At 43.0% G+C, this 23,993-nt stretch overlaps 1 protein-coding gene across 1 annotated transcript; it reads left to right on the forward strand.

Moving 5' to 3' along the window:
• The first annotated feature begins 6,851 nt into the window (after positions 1–6,851).
• NRAS (NRAS proto-oncogene, GTPase) lies at positions 6,852–20,678 on the forward strand. The gene is made up of 6 exons (XM_075853816.1): positions 6,852–6,933; positions 17,082–17,209; positions 18,466–18,644; positions 19,794–19,953; positions 20,055–20,178; positions 20,292–20,678. The coding sequence occupies exons 2-5, from the start codon at positions 17,099–17,101 to the stop codon at positions 20,172–20,174; spliced, it is 570 nt and encodes a 189-aa protein (XP_075709931.1). The 5' UTR covers positions 6,852–6,933; positions 17,082–17,098; the 3' UTR covers positions 20,175–20,178; positions 20,292–20,678.
• The last annotated feature ends 3,315 nt before the right edge of the window (positions 20,679–23,993 follow it).

Here is a 23,993-nt window from a genome sequence, read left to right on the forward strand (position 1 = left end):
CGCGAAGGGGTTAAACACGCCCAGTTGTACTTAAGAAAGCCTAATTTGCATAAATATAAAAATGCTCATAACTTGGCCAAAAATGCTCGTTTTTTTTAAAAAAAACGTTACTCTTATCTACATTGCAGCGCCGATCTGCTGCAATACGAGATAGGGGTTTGAAAATCTGGTGACAGAGCCTCTTTAAGCTACTTTCTTGTGTAAATGATGATAAATCTGTCGTACTTTTGCTAAAACCTGCTCCCCTTTTCAAAAGTAGCGAGAAAAATAAAGTCACAAATTTTAGCACAATCGTGTGCGCCAAAATGTTTGACTTTTTTATGGCAGAAAACTGGCGTAAATCTATTGATATAGTCCCCCCAAGTACGTTCTGTACACTGTGGCGTTATTTGGACATAGTACACAGTATTAGGGATGTCACTATACCAGAATTTGGACTTCGGTACCGATACTTTGTGTAGTATTGCGATACTTTGCCAACAGTAATAACAAAAAAAATAGTTTTTCCATTTTCTGATGTGAGGCGCGAGGTGTGATGATGAATTTAACCTCCACGTGCCTCACATTAATAGTAATTAACCCCATCATGTTTCTCGGTCATAATGGGTTAATGTGTAAGGCACATTAATGTTAGGCACATGGAGGTTAAATTCATCACACCACGTGCCTCACAATAAGTGAAAGAAAGCAGTTTTTATTTTATTTTTTTACATCGTACACATCATAAATGACGCAAAAAAATTGTTGTGCAGGTTATTACGGCTGCGCCAATACTGAATGTGTGTATATTTTATGTATTGAGACTTATTTTAATGTTTATTGTAAAAAAGGTGTATGTGTATTTTTTTTAAATTTAACATTACTTTATGTTTTTACTTTATTTTTTAAACTTTAATGTACTGGCATATATCAGATATATGCCAGTACATTAGCTTGTGTACGGATAGTACACAGGCAGTTGTTAGGACATACCTAAGTATGCCCTAACAGGAAATATGGCAAGACAGCCCTGGGGTCCTTCAATGGACCCTGGGCTGCCTGCCCATATATGGTATGGTATGAATTCCTGACATGATCCAAGGGGCATCCCCCCTTCTCATTTTCCCCTGAATGCTGCAGTCCGCTGTGATCGCAGCATTCACAGGAATAACGGCAGAGATGAGAGGTTTCTCTGATCTCCGCCAGCGGGGCTACGGCTGTGTAATATAGTTATTGCCCCGCCATGTAGTGCGCCCGCCATGTTCTATTTTCAGTGCCGACGCTCATTAGTGCAGCGCTGGCTGCATCGCATCATCCTGACGGCGCGCACTTGTCAGGACTCAGGAGCGGGGCAATGGCTGTATCACACATGTATTACACAGCCGCATACATTCATGTGTTACAATACTGAGCAGTGCGGCCGCACAGCTAAGTATCGAAATACATCAAATAACGGTATTGAAACAATATCGAAGTTTCGATGCACCGTGCATCCCTACACAGTATATTTCGGGAGTGTCATTTAGCAGTGTGCATGTAACATTTCTCCTTTTTGGGGGGCCTTGTGATTTCTGTGTACGCCACTGCGGTCGTCCGCCCACATCCTTCATCTGCAGTTACAGCGCTGGATTGGCTCACACAGCTGAGCACAGTCATAAATAGTAAGACCTAAGACAAGGGCTGGACAGGGAGTATGAAAATAATGATTTGCCCAGTGCCCACCCCCCACTACTAGGTAATTAAAGCAAATACACTTACACATTACTGTCATCCTCTTCCAATGCATAGGAAACTATAACTTCCAGCATATCCTGACAGCTGCAGACCCTCAGGACCAGCTAGGATTTGTAGTTTCCCTCACAGAGTGCATTCAACAAGGAACTTTTAGGGGTGTTAAAGGGGTATCACCATCTTGCAAAGTGATGGCATATCGCTAGGATATGCCATCACTTTATGATCGGTGGGGATTCGACCACTGAGTACCCCACCTGAGAATGAAGAGGCCACAGTGCTGATTTAACACTGCGACCCCTTCACTGTTTTTCCCTGCACAGCAGCACCCTGGCTACATGGCGGTGCAAGGAACTGCAGCATGACCCCTTTCACTTGAATGGGGCAGTGCTGCAGTTCAGGGCACTGCAGGTGGCCGAGATGCCGCCGTGCAGTGAAAAACAGTGAAGGGGACTGGGCTAAGGAGAAAAAGGACTGGTCCGTTGCTCAGTGGTCCAAAGTCCTGTTTTAAGATGAAAGTAAATTTTGCATTTCATTTGGAAATCAAGGTCCTAGAGTCCGGAGGAGCAGTGGAGAGTGACTGAAATCTAAGTTGCTTGTGGTCCGGTGTGAAGTTTCCACGGTACGTGATGGTTTGGGGAGCCATGTCATCTGCTGGCGTTGGTCCACTGTGTTATATCAAGTCCAGAGTCAACGCAGCCGTCTAGCAGGAAATTTTAGCGTACTTCATGCTTCCCTCTGCTGACAAGCTTTATGGAGATGCGGATTTCATTTTCCAGCAGGACTTGGCACATGCCCACACTGCCAAAAGCACTAATACCTAGTTTAACCCCTTCCCGACCACCCCACATAGATTAACGGGCTGCAGCACTGGTCCTTGTGCCTGCAGCCCGTTAATCTACGTGTGCTCCTAACTGAGCACAGAGGAACTCCCCGCAGCCTGGCATCTCCCAGTGCAGGCTGCTACTAGCAGCCTTAGTACTGGGGGAAAACATTGGGTTGGATCACAGTTGTGATCCCCACCGATTAAACCCTTAAATGCGGCGATCAATAGCGACCGCCGCATTTAAGTTGTTATAGCAACATCGGCACGACGCGGCGCAATTGCGGGCACCGATTGTTGCTATGGCAACCAGAAGCCTAACAAAGGCTTCCCATCTGCCATCTATGGAAAGCGAATATGGTGACTATGCCTCCTGTCAGTGTGAAACTGACAGGTATAATACCCTGCATTACATAAGTATTGCAGGGTATTATAACAACGATCCAACAGTTGGATCTTCAAATCCCTAGAGGGACTAAAAAAAAAAAAAAGTTACAAAAAAATTTACAAAAGTAAAAAAGTAACATTTCAAAATAATAAGATTTAAAAATCGCCCTTTTTCCCTTATAAAGTCCTTTATTATTAGAAAAAAATAAAATTATAAACAATGCATAATTGGTATCGCTGGGTCCGTAACGGCCTGAACTATAAAAATCTAATGTCATTTACTCCGCACAGTAACCGCCATAAAAAAAATTAATAAAAAAACAATAACAGAATCGCTATTTTTAGTCACTTCAGCTCCCAAAATATTGCATAAATAGGGATCAAAAAGTCGCATGTACCCAAAAATTGTACCAATAAAAACTAGTTTGTTCCTCAAAAAACAAGCCCTCACACAGCTTTCTTGATGGAAAACGAAATAATTATTTTAAAACCGTGATTTTATCATGCAAACACAGTAAAACATAAAAAAACCTATATACATATGGTATCGCCATAATCGCATCGACCCGCAGAATAAATTAAATGTCATTTATGGCGCACGGTGAAAGCCGTAAAAAATTATTATAAAAAATAAAAGAAGTTTTGACGGCCTAATTACACTAAATTCAGTAAAAAACCTATGGGATCAAAATGCTCACTATACCCCTAGATAAATTCTTTTTAAAGCGGTAGTTTCCCAAATGGGGTCACTTCTGGGGGGTGTCCACTGTTTTGGTCCCTCAGGGGCTTTGCAAATGCGACATGACACCCAAAAACCAATCCAGCAAACTTGGGCTCCAAAAGCAATGTTATGGCAGGAAGGAGGTGAAGGGAACAAGTGAGCCCTAATCTACCCACCGCCCTGTCCCTGCCTACTTGCAACGACCCGCCCTAGGCGACAGGGTACAACTTGGCGGCGGTCCCTACGCTGACTAAGTGCAAAGGGATACAAACAGGGAACAAGCAAGGGAAGGGGCAGTAGCCCACGGAACACCGTGAGGAAACGGAGTGGTGAACGAGCCAGTCAGGATCAGGATGTAGTTGAGTTTACCAACACAGAGCAGGAAGCAAGCCAGGGGCAGAGCGAAGCAGGATAAGCGGGAACTGAAGCAAGGCAGAAGCAGGCTGGAGCAAGGCAGCAGTGGGGCCAGGAATCCAAGAAGAATAACAAGCAATGAGGAAGAGAAAACGGCAGGTATAAATGGACAGGGGGCGGAGCTAACTCCGACTGACCAGGCCGCGATAGGCTCTCCCACTCCTGAGCCTGCCACCCTGATTGGTGGGAGCCGGTGTCAGTCTAAGAGGTCTGGCCTCAGGTGTCGACTGATTAATCCTGGGAGTATCCACAGACGTAGTGCCTGGCAGATCCTTGACAGCCAAATGGCGCTTCTGATTGCTGCCGTGTGCCCAAACAGCCGTTTATTACCACATATGGGGTATTGCCGTAATCAGGAGAAATTGCTTTACAAATCTAGGGGCACGTTCTCTTCTTTATTCCTTGTAACAATGGATAATTTCTACGTTTTATTGGAAAAAAATTTAGATTTTCATTTTTATGGACTAATTCCGCTAAATTCAGCAAAAAACCTGTGGGGTTAAAATGCTCACTATACCCCTTGATGAATTCCTTAAGGGGTGTAGTTTGCCAAATGGTGTCTTTTTGGGGGTGTTTCCACTGTTTTGGCACCACAAGACCTCTTCAAACCTGACATGGTGCCTAAAATATATTCAAATAAAATGGATGCCCCAAAATCCTCTAGGTGCTCCTTTGCTTCGGAGGCCGGTGCTTCAGTCCATTACCGCACTAGGGCCACATGTGGGATATTTCTAAAAACTGTAGAATCTGGGCAATAAATATTGAGTTGTGTTTCTCTGGTAAAACCTTCTGTGTTACGAAAAAAAAATTATTAAAATGGATTTTCCAACAAAAAGAAGAAATTTGTAAATTCCCCCTACTTTGCTTTAATTCCTGTGAAACACTTAAAGGGTTAATAAACTTTCTAAATGCTGTTTTGAATACTTTGAGGGGTGCAGTTTTTTAAAATTGGGTGACCTATGGGGGTTTCTAATATAGAAGGCCCTCAAAGCCACTTCAGAATTGAACTGGTACCTATAAAAATAGGTTTTGGAAATTTTCTTCAAAATGTGAGAAATTGCTGCTAAAGTTCTAAGCCTTGTAACGTCCTAGAAAAAAAAAAAGGATGTTCAAAAAATGATGCAAACATAAAGTAGACATATGGGAAATGTTAATTAGTAACTATTTTGTGTGGTATTACTATCTGTCTTACAAGCAGATACATTTAAATTGAGAAAAATGCTAATTTTTGCAAATTTTCTCTAAAGTTTGGTGTTTTTCACAAACAAATACTGAATTTATTGATCACATTTTTCCACTAACATACAGTACAACATGTCACAAGAAAACAATCTCAGAATCGCTTGAATAGGTAAAAGCATTCCCAAGTTATTATCACATAAAGTGACACGTCAGATTTGAAAAAATTGGCTGCATCCACAAGGCGAAAACAGTCCTGAAGGGGTTAATAACCACAGTATCACTGCGCTTGATTGGCCAGCAAACTCGCCTGACCTAAACCCCATAGGGAATCTATGGGGTATAGTCAAGAGGGAGATGAGAGACACCAGACCCAACAATGCAGACGAGCTGAAGGCCGCTATCAAAGCAACCTGGGCTTCCATAACACCTCAGCAGTGCCACAGGCTGATCGCCTCCATGCCACGCCGCATTGATGCCGTAATTCATGCAAAAGGAGCCCCGACCAAGTACTGAGTGCATATACTGGACATACTATTCAGTAGGCCAACATTTCGGTATTAAAAATCGTTTTTGAAATTGGACTTATTTAATATTCTAATTTTCTGAGGGACTAAATTTGGGGTTTTCATTAACTGTTCGCCATAATCATCAACGTTAAAATAAAAAAATGCTGGAAATAGATCACTCTGTGTGTAATGAATCTATAGAATATCTGAGTTTCACTTTTTGAATTGAATTACTGAAATAAATTAACTTCTTGATGATATTCTAATTCATTGAGAACAGCTACTATTTCCCATTCACCGCACAGCAAGTGGGCCTGTGGGCTTTCAAATGCCAGGGCTAAATTTCAGTCCGAGTCCGGCCCTGATCTGGGGGATCACGTTTTTCCAGCAGTTTGTCCCTGCAATCTTTATTTTGGTGTTTGATCGCTGAGCTATCGGTTTCGCTATGTGATTATTGATCACTGCATCAAGTGGCGTCTTATGGTAACCCTAGGACACAAGTTACTAGCTACGGAAGCCAGCTATCCTGGCTGCATCGACAAGCGGCTACTGGTAACCTGGGTTACCTTGGTACCCATAAGTTTGGGTATGGAAATCCGCCGCTTCTGCTGTGGTCCCGGAAAATCTGTTTACCTTTCTGCAATGATGACGTGCCCGTATACCGCTGAGGCCAGTGAATGGCTGCTGCAGCTACGTGGGTATACGGGCACATCATCACTGCAGGAGAGTCGTGGAGCGGTGGTGGGTTTATCAGGTGAGTATAAAGTTTTTTTTGTTATTTTATGCCATTTCATTCATTCATTCAGTCAATTTTCTTGAGAAACCCTTTTTTTTTCAAAGTCTGGTTATTTGTAAATGCACCATAATCTCTATGCTTGAGGGGCTGTATTTAGGCAGTACAGAACACCTGCAGAGTTAGTACTGATCACGGTCACCCCATTATCAGTGCCGGACACAGAAGCAGACAGGACGGAATAAAGACAAGCTTGGCGTGCGAGGCGTGGAGAGGGCGGAGATCTCGCGAGTGTTGGAGCAGAGGACGCGGAAGCGGCTGCTGGGGAAGAGGAGGGGTGCAGGGTGCGCCCGGACAGAGTGGTCGCTCCCGGTGAGGAGCCAGAAAGGTTGGAAATCCCGGGACACAGTGACCGGTGCATGGACCGGGAGGGAGGCAGCGCTACGCGGTGTGGAGGGTGAGCACCAGCAGTGTGAATGTTGTAGTCACTTCTACCCAACACGTGTATTCCCGAGTACTGAGTAGGAGGGAAACCCCCGCCGCTCCTATAGCGCCTGCTGTTCTGGACTCTATCAGGAGAGCGGTTACCTTAAAGGGGACGTACAGCTAAAATGTTAGTGGGGTCTGGTTATACTGACTTCAGTGGCGCTCTAGTAAGACTGTTGTGGGAGAGGGGGCCTCTGCAGGAATCAGCAGGGGGGCTAAGCAGAAAGTAAAAAAAAAAAAAAAAAAAACACCATTTATATCAATAATTAACAGAAAACAGATTGGATATGATCAAAGTCCCATTGAATTCAAGCCATCAAAACATCTCTGAGGTTCCTATTCTAAAAGCCCCAGGGGAACAATGCTAAAAGAATGCAGAGGTCAGAATATATGTAAAGTCCTGTCATTTAAAGGGGAGGGGGGGACCTTAGGATAGAGACCTTCAGTGTGTGGTTGGTTTGGGTACGACGCTGGAAACCCTACTAATCAGCAGAATGAAGGGGGTACCGTGCCCCCATTAATACAGGTACGGACACCGCAGCATTCTTGTCCATGCAGCGGTGTCTGGTGCGAAACGGGCCGGAGCACTTACTAGAGCTTCAATCTTGATAAACGGACAGGTTATCCATATTAAATCTGCAGTCCCCTTAAATATAATTATCTGATGGAATTCCTCATATTCTGAAAATAAACCGAGCATCTGTTGGGGATTTATCCTAGCTGCTGCCCCACAGAAGGCAAATAGGCTCCATTTAATAAAAAAAAAAAAAGATCCAGACCTAAACCTGTCAGATGTGCTTGTCCAATCGAAACGTCACAGTATAAGTTTGTACACTACCTTTTTGGTATACAAACACATATTTCAGATGTGTGTCCCAAAAGATCTCAACACTGCACCTGGCAGGAATAGGGGCAAATGTTGTCATCACAATCTCCCAGTAGTGTAGTTTTGGGCCTGGCTTATCTGTTAGATGCCTTCAATTAACGATGTCTCTCCTAGTGACAGATTCCCCATAAAATACACAGTGGAATTAGCCTAAAAAGCGACAACATTTGCATGGCAGATTTTCATTGCAACGGGTGAAATCCATGGCAAAAATCTAACTGATCGGGTGTGCTGTGGATAAGAAAATCCCCACCATGACTACCATCCAATGAAGATTTTGTTGTTCTGGTTTTCTTGCAAAACCTTATTCACTTGCACTGTACTGTGCTTTGTTGCAGACTTTTCTGTGTGGATTTAGCTTGTATTCTTCATTCATAGCTCTCTGCTGGGCTGCTTAGCAGGGGAAGGTAGGTAGTCTCAGCTAGCCACTCATGGAACAAGTCAGATATTGAAAACACATTTATGGCCTGTTGAAGTTTTCCACTCCTAGCACCCATCTCCAACCAGTGGACATTATATAGCAGTAATGGGCAGTGTAGCTGAGAATTCAGCACTGGCGTGAGCAGGGCCAGCTCCAGGTTTGTGGGCCCTTGGGCGACACAGACTTAGTAGGCCCCTTTGCGGGGGAACTTATGGCGGCAGTAAAATGGCAGACAACGTCACTTTGTGCCCCATATAGACGTTCGGCCCGGTTTATGCGCCCATATAGAAGTTAGGTCCCCCAGTTTGTACCCCCATAAATTTAGTGCCCTCTGTAGATAGTGCCACACAGCCCCACTTCTCAGGTGGTGCCACACAGCCCCCACGTCCCAGGGGGGTCCCAGACACCCTACCTGGTAGTGCCACACAGCCACCCTCCCTATAGGTAGCGCTTTTGTGGTTCCCTCTAGGAGTGGAATCCCCAGCCAGAGCATTGCCGACGCTCTGGCTGGGGATTCCGCTTCATGGGAAGCACCTGACGTCATTGTCCATATATGGACAGTGTTGTTGGGGTCAAGCCCAGAGCCATAGTCCCGGGCAGAGCATTACTAGCACTCTGCTTGGGACTCCTGCTCTGCTCCTGACATCAGTATCCATATATGGATAGGGATGTCTGGTGAAGAGCTGTAGTCTCGGGCAGAGAACTAGTAAAGGCTCTGCTCCGGTACTCGGGCTCTGGGGAAGTCCCTGACATCACTGTCTATATACGGCTAGTGATGCCAGGGGCAACCCCAGAGCCAAAGTCCCAGGCAGATCGCTAATAGCACTTTGCCTGGGTCACTGCTCTGCTCCTGACAACACTGTCCATATATGGACAGTAATGTCAGGGGCTTCCCCAGAGACATAGTCCCGGAGCAGAGCCGCTTCTAGCTCTCTGCCTGGGAAGCCTTCTCTGCTCCTGACATCACTATCCATATATGGACTAGGGATGCACGATGCCGTGCACCCCAAAACTGTTCGATACCGTTGTTTCATGTATTTCGATACTAAGCTGTGTGGCCCCCCCAGCTAAGTATAGTAACACATGAATGTATGAGAGCGGGGCTAAGGCAGTGTAATAGTCATTACCCTGCTCCTGAGTTCTGACAAGCGCGCGCTATTAAGATGATGCAATGCGGCCAGCGCGGCACTGAAGACACGACATGGCGGGCGCACTACAAAACACCCCCATGTTCTGTCTTCAGTGCCTGAACTGCCGCTCATTAGTGCAGCGCGTGCCGCATCACCTCAGGCTGACCACACACGAACCTATTGTCAGGAGCGGGGCAATGGCTGTATTACAAAGCTATTAATGGCGGAGATCAGAGAAACCTCTCATCTCCGCCGTTATTCCTCTGAATGCTGCGATCAAAGCTGACTGCAGCATTCAGGGGAAAATGAGAAGGGGGGATTCCCCTTGAATTGCATCACAGGAATCCCTGTGACGCGATTGAGGGACATACCATATATGGGCAGACAGCCCAGGGTCCATTGAAGGACCCCAGGGCTGTCCTACCATATTTCCTGTTAGGGCATACTTGGGTATGTCCTAACAACTTCCTGTGTACTATCAGTACACAGCATAATGTACTGTAATATAGATATATGCCTGTGTACTATCAGTATATAGATATGCCAGTACATTAAAATGTCAAAATATAAAGTAATATTAAATTTAAAAAAAATACACATACACCTTTTTTACAATAAACATTAAAATAAGTCTCAATACATAAAATATATACACATTCGGTATTGGCGTGGCCGTAATAATATGCACAGCAATTTTTTTTGCGCAATTTATGATGTGTACGCTGTAAAAAAAACTGCTTTCTTTCAGTTATTGTGAGGCACGTGGTGTTATAAATTTAACCTCCATGTGCCTTACATTAATAGTAATTAACCCCATCATGTACCTTACATATTAACCCATTATGACTGAGAAACATGATGGGGTTAATTACTATTAATGTGAGGCACATTCAAAATTCATCACACCTCGTGCCTCACATCAGAAAATGGAAGAACTTTTTTTTTTATTCCTGTTTGCAAAGTATCGTTTTGGTATCGAAATCGCAATACTACACAAAGTATCGGTATCGAAGTCCAAATTCTGGTATCGTGACATCCCTAATATGGACAGTGATGTCAGGAGGAGAGAAGGCGTCCCAGGCGGAGCGCTAGGAGCAGCTCTTCTCCGGGATTCCGTCTCTGGGGAAGCCCCTACTCTGGGGAAGCCCCTGACAGTCCATTTATGGACAGTGATGTTTGGGGGCTTTTCCCCAGAGATGGAGTCCTGGAGCAGAACTGCTTCTAGCGCTCTGCCTGGAACTCCTCCTGACATCACTGTCCATATATAGACAGTGATGCGGTGACGATGGCGGCATCAGCACCCGGCGGACGAGTGGGCTCCAGGTTCGCCGAGTGCTGATGCCAGCCCTGGGTGTGAGAGAACACTTACCAGGCAGCTGCAGCAGTGTCTGAATCTCTCTGCCTCTCTGACCCTTCTCCTCCCCTCTTCATATACTTGTAAGAACAGTTGTAACGTGATCCTTCAGTGAACTGATGCTCTGTCTTGTCTTGAGGAGACGTAAAAAGTAGTAAACTCAGGCCTCATGCACACTGCCGTGGGCTGCATTTTCGTGCCGTGCTCCCATACGGAGTATGGGAGCACGGCCCGTAAAATCAAGAAAGTAGGACATGCTCCATAATCCCCGGCACGGACACCTATCCGTAGCGGTACCGAAAGATGTTCGCAGCCAATTGCACCGGGCGTGTCCGTAATTGCGGACTGTATTGCGGTCTGCAATGTACGTGTTTTTTTTTTTTTTTTTTTTTTTATGGCTGCGTGCATGGGGCCTAAGTCAGTGAAGAGTCTTTTTTTTTTTTTTTTTTTTTTTTTTTTTTTTTTTTTGGGGTGGGTAGGATTTGGTAACTGGAGAAAGAGGCGTTTTTCTCTAATAAGGTATATTACAAAGTTTCTTATATTCGCTTGCACTATTGGTTTATGCAAAGTTTGTTTAATATTTTGCTTTTGTCATAAATGTAAAGGTGCCCATACACTTTAGATGAGTCAACCAAACCTGCTAGTTTTGGTGGCACTAGACAACGCTCTAATGTGGGGGGTGGGGGTCTCCCAACTCTCCTTGACGGCAGATATCTGGGGGGGGGAAGATGGATAGGCATGATTTCAACATACCCAAGATACAGATAAGGTTTCTGGCATCTGCTTTTTACTGAACACGCAATCTAAGGCTTCGTTCACATCTGCGTTGGGGTTCCGTCTCAGCTTTCCGTCAGAACGGGACCCTGAACAGACACAAACTGACACCAGAGGTTTCCGTTTCCATCACCATTGATTTCACCATTTGTCTCAGTTGTGCAGGGGTTCCGTTGTTCTGACGGAATCAATAGCGTAGTCGACTAAACCCGACGGAACCACTGCACAACTGAGACAAACGGAAACCATTGGCACCGGATCAGTCACCATTTAAATCAATGATCGTGGAAATGGAAACCACTGGTTTCCGTTTGTCAGTCAGGGCTCCGTTCCGACAGAAAGCTCAGTCGGAAAGGAGCCCTGACGCAGATGTGAACAAAGCCTTAAGTTTGCGAGCACATTAATTAACCCCTTCCCATTTTTCACCGCATTAGTACACTGCGGCTTGCAGTTAATGGAGCCGTAGTACTATTGCGGTGCTGTGATGGCACAGTATTAGGAGCTGAGCCGGCGCACCCACTTGTGGATGTAGGTTGTAATGTACAGCCGACACCCTGCTCTAGCGGCCGGAATCGCAAATAAGTGTTCCCAGCCGTTTAACCCCTTAGATGCCGCAGTCAGTGCTGACCGTGGCATCTAAGTGGCTGGACAGACGGAGGGTACTCCCTCTGTCACCCTATCTGCACCCGACAAATGCGATTGCATGGTTCCTGTGTATTGCTTTGGCACCTGGGGGTCTAACCATGGCCACAGGCAGAGCCTAATAGGCTGACTGTCCGTTTTACACAGATGTATTGCAATGCATTTTATGAGTGATCAGCAGGTCAGATGTTCAAGTCCCTTAAAAAGAAAAAAGTTAAAAACATTGTTGTTACCCAAAAAGTTTTGTTCAAATATAAAAAATAAAAAAAATCCCCTTTTTTCTCCTTACAAAGCCTTGTATTTTGGAAACTAATGTAAAAATAAATTATAACTATACGTATTTGGCATTGTTGCATTCGTAATGACTCGTAATAAAGCCGTAAAAAGACAAATTAAAAAATTGCTGTTTTTCGATCATCCTGCATCCTAAAAAAAAAGTTGAATAAAGAGAAAAAAAACAGTATGTATCCCAAAATAATATAATTGAAAACTACAACTCATTTTCATGGAACTCAATTGACAGAAAAATAAAAATGTTAGGGATCTTTGAATGCAGCGATACTAAAAAAAATTTTTTTTCTAAATAGTTTTTATTGGGTAGAAAAAAACCACAAACTCTATACATCTTGGTATCGCCGTAATCGTAGTGACCCACAGAATAACGTTATCGTCGTTTATACAACCCGGTGAACTCAGTAAAAACAATACACAAAAACCAATGGCGGAATTGCTGTCACCTCTCGCCCCATAAAAGTAATACAATTATATGTACCCCAAAAAGGTGCCATCTTATCCCACATAATAAGCCCTTATGTGACTACTTTAACGGATAAATAAAAAGTTTTTTCATCCTTTTGGTTCTAAATAGGCAGTGTCCTTAAAGCATACCGAACTACTCAGGTGACTTTTCAGAATAAGTTGTTTGTGTGTGTGTGTGTGTGTGTGTATGTATAGATGAGGAATAACAATGGCAGCCCAGTGATATAATGGCCAGAAATAATGTACCCATGAGAGCAGCAGTGCAGTTGACCTGTTCATTGTAGCAATCACTGATGATCGCAGTACTGTACAAGGGAGTACACCCTTCTCATGGTGATCGCGTGTCCCAGCGGCTTATTCGCAGGGTCTGCCATCACCATGGAGAGAGACCAGGATTTTACCAAGGTTTCCAGGGCGTTCCCTTGCAAATGCCTATTATGGCTTACGTAAATGCACAACATGGTGACATGCAGAAATTCCAGCATAATGTTATAAAAAAGTAAAGTTGGACTTGGGCTTCGTTCACATCTGCGTCAGGGCTCTGTTCCGTCTGAGATTTTCGTCAAAACGGAGCCCTGACTGACACCTACGGTTTCCGATTCGATCACCGTTGATTTCAATGGTGACGGATCCGGTGCCAATGGTTTCCGGCTTTATATGTTGTGCAAGGAATCCGTCGTTTTGAGGTTTTATCTAATAAACGAACTAAAACATAACCCTCGTATATTTGGTTTTCTGGTGACTGCAAGGCCTTATTCACACAGCGTTTTTGCAGCGCTTTACGCAGCGAAAAACGCGTAAAAAATGCATGCTTGAGGCTTCCCATTGACCTCAATGGAAAAATGCATTGCAGTGCATAAAACGTTTTTTTTTTTTTTTTTATGCACGCGTTTTTAAAAAAACGTATCGTGTAGAAAAAGCATCAGGTCAATTCTCGGCGTGTAAAGTGCACCGAAAATGTGCCTAATTCACAGTCAATGGAAGTCCTAATTAGGCGCCCGAAAACGCGTCAAAAAAGCCTGTACTTAAAAAGCACTTTGCAAAAACGCTAGCGCTTTTGACGTTTACACGTCGTTTTTTTATTCGTTTTTTTTTTTTCCCGTGTGAACAAGGCCTAACATTTTTTTTTCTTATATATATATATATATATATATATATTTTCCCACAGGCAAGATACGCTATAGAATTTCTGAAACAGAATTCTATGTGGAAATTCCGCAGCATTTACAGTAGCAGTAAAGTGGAACAGATTTCTGCAAATCTCAGCCGCACGCTGCGTAAAAATTTTTTTTGTAGAAAAGTCATTTGGAAAATGCTCTGTGGTGCGGCTTTCAAATCCGCATCATGTCAATTTGCCAGTTGAGGTTTTTTTTGCGGTTTGAAATTCATCTGAATGCAACTTGCAGAAATCCATGCACCTGATGATCGGAACTGATTTTCAGTCGCAGAAATTTCATAAAATATTCCGCGTCCAACTGCACCCTTAGGTCCCATGCACACATTTTAGACATTGTTGCAGAAAGTTCCATTCATCTAAATGGTGTTGTATGTGCAGGGGTCTCAAACTCGACCGGGTAAATAGAAAAATTTGAAGTTGACGGGCCGCATTACTTTCAAATTTGCTACAATACAAAATTATTGTTAATCAATTAGTTATTCGAACTACTATAACCATAATGCTACATTACTGTAATAATACCGTTTGGTTTAAACTTACTGGAAATTTGCGTGTTTACTCTACGTGTGTCTTAACAATCCAGTTTTCCAGTTTAAATGTTGCTAAATGCAGTCAGACGGCTCAGTTGGCAGCGTTTGGTAGACACAAGAATGTCAAGGTTGGGCAGCCACTTATTAGTGCCACAGTGCCCTTTGTAGATAGTGCCACAGCGCCCGCTGTAGATGGCTCCCTCTAGCAGTGGAATCCCCAGCCAGCGCATTGCTAGGGATTCCTCTGCTGGTAGTGCCCCTGACGGTATTGTCGATAGACAGTGATGTCGGGATACTCCTGGACCAAAATGTGATGTCAGGGGCAACCCCAGTCAGGAGTCCTGGGGAAAATGGTACTAGCACTCTGCCTGGGACTCCAGCTCTGCTAATGACATCACAGTCCATATATGGACAAGGATGTCAAGGGAAACCCTAGAGCCGCAATCTCAGAGCAGAGTGATAGTATAGGCTCTGCTCCTGGACTCTGGGGGAACCCCCTGACATCACTCACCCCAGAGCCAAAGTTTTGGGAAGAGCGCTACTAGCGGTGTGCCTGGGATTCCAGCTCTGCTCCTGACATCGATGTCCATATATGGACAGTGGTGTCAGGGGCTTCCCCAGCGCCGGAGTCCCGGAGTAGAGCCGCTTCTAGCGCTCTGCCTGGGACTGCTGCTCTGCTCCTGACATCGCTGTCCATATATGGACAGCGATGTCAGGGGTTTCCCCAGGGCAGGAGTCTCAGAGCAGAGCGCTAGTATAGTCTCTGCTCTGGGACTCCTTCTCTGGGGAAGCCCCTGACATCACTGTTCATATATGGACAGTGGCTTCAGGGGCTCCTCCAGCAGAAGAACCCCTGGCCAAAGCGTCGGTAATGCTCTGGCTGGGGATTCCACTCCTAGAGCGATCTGCTACATGGGGCTGTGTGACGGTATGAAGATGTGCCGGCGCGCGCTCTCTTCTCCCGAGGGAGCTACATCAAGTCCAGAGGCATATATGGACAGAGACGTCAAGGACTTTCCCAAGACAGGAGATCTTCCATTGTTGAAAACCCGACATCACTATCCATATATGGACAGTGATGTCAGGGGTTTCCCTGGGGTCAGTGCTCAAAGTAGTGTAGTGTCCGAGGAGTCCTCCGCCAAGATAACATTTTACCGGCCGTTGCAAGGATTGATTCCTGAAAAACAGCCGGTAAAAACTGATCCATTGAGTTCTATGGGAGCCGTCTTCATTGCTTGGAGAACGTCTGTTTAAAAAAAAAAAAAAAACACAAAAACTTCTGTGTCACGGCCATTTTTCACTTTCGTGTGAATGTAGCCTTAGACAGCATTAGTAAATCAGTAAGAACACATCAGGGCAGAAGATAAACCAGATGAAAATCAAGCATGCTTCTTTGTTCCTCAGCACATCCCTTTGAACCCTTGCTGCTTCCTTCCTCCACTTCAGGTGTTCTTTCCCAGGCCACAACTTAAGTGTTTCTCCTGTGAATATGGAGAAGGCCCCTGAGCAGCTTCAGGAATCTCCCATTATGTGTGACTTGAGGGGTTCATGTACGTGTCAAACGGAAAAGGAAGCCATCGGACCCAGTCCTGACTTCTGTGGTTTCAGTTTACTGGTTGTTACGTTTTCTCCATGACTACAATCTTGTTTTTATAAACCGATGGATGGACACATAATAGAAACTCACTTGGCACTGGTTGAATTTTTTGCTGTGAAGGCACTAAATAAGTTCTCTGGAATACAGATTTCATTTGGTCTTTCATATCGAAAAACTCAGCATGCGGCAGAAATGTCTAAGTCAGGATGGAAATTAATTGCCTTTGCAGACAAAAATTATGTGTATGGGAAATTGGAAAAGTTTTGTAAAGACTTTTCCAGAGCCCATGTAAAACATAAATCTATCTTCATTCTGCAAACTTGTAACATTTAACTTTTATTATTGGATTAAAAAAAGTACATGTGAAGCAATGAAAACACATTATTTCTTACTAAATTAACGATTCTCCATAGGAAATATCTTTGCCCTTTCCCGGTTGAATGTTCGGATTGGAAAGAAAATTGCGTCTAAACCTGTCAGACATATAAGCCGAGAGTATTGAGCAATGTATACCCCTGACGTATGCCACTGTATAAGCATAAAGGGGGATCCAATGTTAAAACAAAAAAACACTTTTTTTTTTTTTTTGCAGGATGCCTCTGCATAGAAAGCGTAGTAGATAACACTTTTTCTATGCGGAAAAAAGAATGCCGACGTATACAAGACATGTCCAAGAACTCTTTTAGCCTCTGTCTGGTGAATGATGTATGTTTGGCATATATGCTGGGAGCTTTTTCCCGATGTAGGGCACAAACCTAATGTGAACAGAGCCGAACATTGAACTTTTTAACATTTATGGCTTCCTGCTGTACGCCTTTCACATATGAAATAATTTTTTTCTTCCTCCAGGGAGCCACTCTACAGAAATGACGGAATATAAACTAGTGGTGGTGGGAGCTGGAGGTGTTGGAAAAAGTGCCTTAACAATACAGCTTATACAGAACCATTTTGTGGATGAATATGATCCTACCATTGAGGTACAGTCTACCATACCTACAGTGATGCTTTGTTGATAGTTTTATAACGAGTTTCAATGAATTATCAAGGAAATGAATGTTGTTTGCACAATTATGGTCACAACATCAGGACTTTCTATTTGGACTATTAGGATCTCTGCTAAACTAGTTATTACAGTTTTCCCACTATTACAAGTGATGGAATACAGCTAGGATATGTTCTTACTCGGCAGAGATCCGACCCTAATAAACCTCAGAACGAATGTAGTGCTGCTTCAGTGTTTCCCTGCACAGTGGTACTCTCGGCCACCTTCTGTATAGAGAACCTCATCACAGGCCCATTCTCTTGAATAGAACTATCTTGCAGTTCCCTGCACTGTGGTCGATCGGAAGCACTGCTGTGCAGAGATAAAAAGGGTAAAAGGCTACGTATGACATCATTTTCGGGATCGGTGGGGGTTCCTAGAGGTCAGACCCCCACTGAAAAGGAACGAAAACCTGACCGCTGCAAATGTATCAGAAGGAGAAATCGCATGTAGAAGGCAGCTCACCACAGCTATTAAATCCCATGTGCACTTGCATGTCATGGAAGACTGGGATGATATGGTTCAGAATAGAGACGCCCAGCACCATTTGGAGGTCCGTAAAATGTTCTGCTTTATTTAGCAGCACAAAGTTAAAAATCAAACAGGGTAACAGGACATAGTGAAAAGTCTGCTTAGGCTGTGTTTAAATCAGCTTTGGTTACCGTTCATGGGTTCCGTTGCAGCTTTCCGTTGGAGGAACGCATGAATGGAAAGACAAATCTTCCGTTTGCATTACTGTTGATTTCAATGGTAATGCTTCCGTTGCAAATGGTTTCTGTTTTTTTTTGTTTTTTTTTAGCGAAAACAGCGTAGTCGACTATTCTATTGTTTCCATTGGGAAAAAACAGAAAACCTACGGAACGGAGAAAAACGGAAACCACGTTCATCTGCTTGAATTAGATTTTAGGGGACCAAAAATCCCTTTAAGGCCTTGTTCACACACTGCAGATTTTGCATGTATTTATTTAAGCCAAAAAAAGGCGCGGAACCTAAACAGAAGAAAAATCTATCATATAGTTATGCTCTCCCGTATCCAATTCAGGTTTTGGCTTAACAAACATATGCAAAGTCTGCTCTGTGTGTACAAGGCCTAAAGAGAACTACTATTTTCTGTTATGAATCTCAATGAATTAAGCAAACAAATTGTAAACTAGATCTATTTCTTTAAACTATTTTTCTGTCTTCCCATAGGATTCGTACCGGAAGCAAGTGGTGATTGACGGAGAAACCTGCTTGCTGGATATCTTGGATACTGCAGGTCAAGAAGAGTATAGCGCAATGCGTGACCAGTATATGCGCACTGGGGAAGGCTTCCTTTGCGTGTTTGCAATCAACAATAGCAAATCTTTTGCTGATATTAATTCCTATAGGTAAACCACAACTGTTCTATATATTTAAGCTTGCTCAATATAATGGGTGACTATTATTCTGTGGTGGCAACCGTTTTTCATACTGGCGTTTACAAGCATGTGACTTGGGGTGCGAAGTATAGGAATGGCAGTGACTTTTAATTAAGCTCACTTCCTGAATACATCTTTTAAAAGAGAGCGTTCAATTAGGCCTCGTTCATATCTGCGTTGGAGGCTCCGTTTGGGGCCTCCCGTCAGATCCAGCAGAAAATACCGGAAACAGCACGCTGCGCTATTGTATCCGGTAAAACCATGGATGCCTCGACTTAAGTAAAGTACATGAGTTCCGTCTGCGGCGGGTGGTGTCCGTTGTGCAATGGAACCTGCACTTCCGTTATTTCTGATGTTCTGCTCTGACAGACCAGAACAACGGAAAGCCTTAAGGCTGGAGTGAATGCAGCCTTGCTTTTTCCACATGGTTGAGGCAGAATGTGCAGTGTTTTGGTTTGTTTTTACGTTTTCACTACTTCACTTTGAATAAATCTTTGTTTTGTTAAGGCTAGATCCGACACTTGCGTTGCCTGTAAAAAGTAACTCGTAGGAATATTAAAAAGTATTCATCTGTGAATCAACGGCGCACACACAGAGAGGAGAACACAGCATGAAGAGTAGATGGCTTTAAAAATGGCTTAGATAATTTCCTAGAATAAAAAAATATCCGCTCCTATCCCTTGGTTGAACTTGATGGCCATTCTTTTCTTAACCATTTAAACAATGATCGGCAGAGTTGCCAACAGTCGGACCCCCACCGATCTAATATTGATTGCCTATCCTAACTCCTATAACCCCTTTAAGGTCCTAGTAGTAGTAGAGCACTCCGCAGTTCTACTTGTACCAACCATTCGGCTCCACTGCAGCGCTGTACAGGTTTGATGTTTGAGACGTGAGATCTGTATTGTCTTGAAGGCCTGCATGCTCCACCAGTTGTTTTTTAGTTGATGTAGTTTTTGTATAATCCTCATAAATAATTTAAATATTGCCATAAATGTTAGCACTGGAAAGGGAGCTTATTGGTAAACATGCATCCTTCCCACTGGACATTTGTACATAGAATATGTACATGCTGCATCTATAACTATATGTTACAAATGACCTTTCTCCTATTTGTAGGGAGCAGATAAAAAGAGTAAAAGACTCCGATGATGTTCCTATGGTACTTGTTGGTAACAAATGTGATCTGCCGACAAGGACTGTTGACACCAAGCAAGCCCAAGAACTAGCCAGGAGTTACGGAATCCCTTTCGTTGAGACATCGGCAAAAACAAGACAAGTATGAGTTTGACCTTGTGTTTCTTTCATGTACCATGTTGGGAAGTTCCTTATGCTAGAAAAAAATGTCATTATAATCTAGATTATGAACTTTCTTTTCAGGGTGTTGAGGATGCTTTTTATACTCTGGTTCGGGAAATCCATCAGTACAGGATGAAAAAACTAGATAGCAATGAAGATAGTAGCCAGGGCTGCATTAAAATGCCTTGTTCCCTAATGTAATCCGGTAAGTGATAAGAGGAATTACATATGAAAACAGTGATTTTTGTACCCAATCCTGTATTGAAAGTGTTGGTGGATACTTACATTTTTATTTTTTATATATTTATTTTTTTCTAGTCTTTTTGGCTAAAGCACTGGAGATCTTGTTCTCCACAAGAAGACCAAAACTCACATGCCACCTACCAGACTGTTCTAACAGAAACTCCACTTGACAAATCTTTTACCTCGTTCATGGATGGTCTTATCACTGTGTGTGCACTTACCCCACAGCTGCTGCCGCCGTGTGGACCAACATGTTAACTGCACCTGTTGTGAAGCTCTAACCCCAAAGGAAATCACCTTGATTTTTGCACTTCAAGTGGTTATACAAGGAGTGTGATGTGAAGATGTTTGCATTGCGTACATTTTATCTCAAGGAATTTTATGTCATGTAGTGACCACCTGCTGTGTGAATAACTTTTGGGTCTATACCACTATACTCCAGTAAAGTATATCTGAATATAAGGGGAGGTGTCCCTTTATTTTGAACTGACAATGATGCCTGATGCACTGTTTTCAGACATTTGTTCCTTATTAAACAAGGAAAGAGAGAGACAAAACACGGCGCCACATAGTGTAGATTACCCACGGGTAAATGCAAAAAGGAAAGGATTGAATATGCTCACCTAAAAGGGTTGTGCAAAGCAGGCACAACGCTGGTGTAAAAGCAACAAGAAATAGCCTACGTGATGTTATCCACTGCAGAGGATGTGCTTGGGCAGACACCAAAAGTGTGTGTAGGAAGTATTGAGAATGCAGAAATGCAGCTGCTGCCCAGGTCCAAACAGGTAAACGGAAATTTACCGCCAGGTATAGGATTAAAATGGACCAAATATACTAGGCGCTGCTGCTTAAATAAGGATTTAATAAAGGCTACGCGTTTCGACGCAGGATATGCGTCTTCATCAGGCCCTTCGGAGTTTCCCCGCCCCTCATTCCCTCCCTGGTTTTTATTTTCATTGATTGGTCACATTATCATATATATATAAAATGTAATGTTATTACCATATGTTTATGGCCTGATGACGCATATACTGCATCGAAACGCGTAGCATTTATTAAATCCTTATGTAAGCAGCAGTGCCTAGTATATTTGGTCCATTTTTTTCTATTTGTTCCTTATGACCTAAGTAGAAATATTTGCCTTCTTCAGAAAAGAATCCCTCCTAAGGGTATGTGCACACACACTAATTACGTCCGTAATTGACGGACGTATTTCGGCCGCAAGTCCCGGACCGAACACACTGCAGGGAGCCGGGCTCCTAGCATCATACTTATGTACGATGCTAGAAGTCCCTGCCTCTCTGCAGGACAACTGTCCCATACTGAAAACATGATTACAGTACGGGACAGTTGTCCTGCAGAGAGGCAGGGACTCCTAGCATCGTACATAACTATGATGCTAGGAGCCCGGCTCCCTCCACTGTGTTCGGCCCGGGACTTGCGGCCGAAATACGTCCGTCAATTACGGACGTAATTAGTGTGTGTGCACATACCCTAAGTGTTTAAGAAGAATGATATTGATGGTCTTTGCAGAACATTACTTTCTGACCGGTTCTTGCGTCAGTTCTATTTCAATGCACATAATGATTATAGGACCAACAAATAATGTTTGTATAAACTGTTGTAAGTGAAGACTATCTGTTTTGTAGTTATTCACCATCTGCCTTACGCTGTTTCGTCATTATTAATAGTAGCACATTACAGAATGTTAGGGCCTACAAATTAAACTAAACCTTTTGCTTGAATCAGTATTTTACAACAATTGTCCTTATGTACGTACCGTATCTTTTCCTCAGAAAAAAACAAGTATGATATTAAATTCAAATATAGATTTATGTAAAACCAAGAAACACGGAGTGACACTTTCTGTCTGTGATTATATTTAATGACTACAGGTCCTTAGCTCTGATCCAAAATTAAAATATACCTTTTTCACAATTCTTCATTTTTCGACAATTCTTTATTGTAAGATTTCATAAGAAGACAAGAAAAATATAAAGATATCTGAAGTAAATCAATGTGATTAAAATGTAACTTGTTTGTTTATAATATAGCAACACTTTATTTTCCTTCTAAAATATCATATTCGATCACATCTGGGGTCCGTTTTGTGTTCCAGCGTGGATAGAACATAGGGATGCATGCTGCGCTATTCTTGCCATTAAATCTGACTGAATTGATGAACGAGGCTCAGAACTGGCATTTGTATTTAGTTGACCAATGGATGTGCCAAATTCTTACCCTTACCATAGTGCACTGCCCCTTTTCCTTCTGAGGAGTTTGTGTTCTTTGCGATAGACTGAACAGCTAAAAGCCTTCTGAACTTGTATGAACTCTAAGGAGATTAGTAAGCCTTGGACCGTTGCAGGGGAACTCTGAAAAGCTTTATATGAAAGACACTTAACACATTAAATGCTGTAAACCTTTTGTAGCTTTTTATTTTTTTTAAGGAAATGTATGTGTAGTGGGATAACTATTTTTTTTCAAATTGACACAATAAAAGTGTTCTTCTTGCGATGCAGCTTCTATGTAAGCAATATACATAGAAGCTGCATAGCGCCGTTGTAAGCTCCTGAATCCTTCAAAGCCATGTACAACGTTTTTAATTATTTATTTATTTTCTAAATGTCTATCGGTGCAACTTTCAAAATACTTTTTATTAAAAATTTATTTTTACTTTTTGAGCTACAGCTGCTATGTATCCTGTATACAGAGTAGCTGTATCGTGCACTAATACCTGAATCCGTCAGGTCCAAGGTACTGACTGGTTCAGTGACAGCGGGCACGCAGGATCCACCTGTAATCTATCACATCTAAGTTATAATGTTAGATGTGATTGATAGCAGCTCAATCCTGCGTGTCAGAGACAAGCAAGACCCGTTTAGGGTATGCGCACATGTAGTGTTTTCAGCCGTTTTTCGGGCTGTAAACATCCCAAAAATAGGCTGCAAAATCGGAACCAGAAGGCATTCAAATATCTGCCCATTGATTTCAATGGGAAATACGTAATTATTTTCCGACGGGACGTTTTTTTTACGCCTCGTTTTCCAAAAACCACGCAAAAAGACGCCCGCGAAAAAGTACATGTCACTTCTTTGGACATTTTTGGAGCAGTTTTTAATTGACTATAGAAAAACTGCTCCAAAAAGACACGAAAATCGCGAGTCGCTAAAAAAAAGTCTGAAAATCAGGAGCGGTTTTCCCTTGAAAACCGCTCCGTATTTTCAGACGTTTTTGCTAAGCGTGACAGAGGGGCTGCTGTGGCTATAGTGTTCTTGGACTTTGCAAAGGCATTTGACACTGTCCCCCATAGACGCCCAATGGGTAAATTAAGAACTATAGGTTTAGAAAATATAGTTTTGTAATTTGATTGAGAATTGGCTCAAGGACCGTATCCAGAGAGTTGTGGTCAATGATTCCTACTCTGAATGGTCCCCGGTAATAAGTGGTGTACCCCAGGGTTCAGTGCTGGGACCACTATTATTTAACTTATTTATTAACGATATAGAGGATGGGATTAATAGCACTAGTTCTATTTTTGCAGATGACACCAAGCTATGTAATATAGTTCAGTCTATCAAAGATGTTCGTGAATTGCAAGGGGATTTAAACAAACTAAGTGTTTGGGCGTCCACTTGGCAAATTAAGTTTAATGTAGATAAATGTAAAGTTATGCATCTGGGTACCAACAACCTGCATGCATCATATGTCCTAGGGGGACTACACTGGGGGATTCACTTGTTCAGAAGGATCTGGGTGTACTTGTAAATCATAAAC

Source organism: Rhinoderma darwinii, chromosome 2 (genome assembly GCF_050947455.1).
Source record: "Rhinoderma darwinii isolate aRhiDar2 chromosome 2, aRhiDar2.hap1, whole genome shotgun sequence".
Lineage (NCBI taxonomy): Eukaryota > Metazoa > Chordata > Amphibia > Anura > Rhinodermatidae > Rhinoderma > Rhinoderma darwinii.

Excerpts from the sequence above, each read along its gene's own strand:
- NRAS (XM_075853816.1), top strand. The coding sequence starts at position 17,099 with ATGACGGAATATAAACTAGTGGTGGTGGGAGCTGGAGGTGTTGGAAAA. Across the intron at positions 17,210-18,465 it reads AATATGATCCTACCATTGAG|GATTCGTACCGGAAGCAAGT; the intron begins GTACAGTCTACC and ends GTCTTCCCATAG. Across the intron at positions 18,645-19,793 it reads GCTGATATTAATTCCTATAG|GGAGCAGATAAAAAGAGTAA; the intron begins GTAAACCACAAC and ends TCCTATTTGTAG.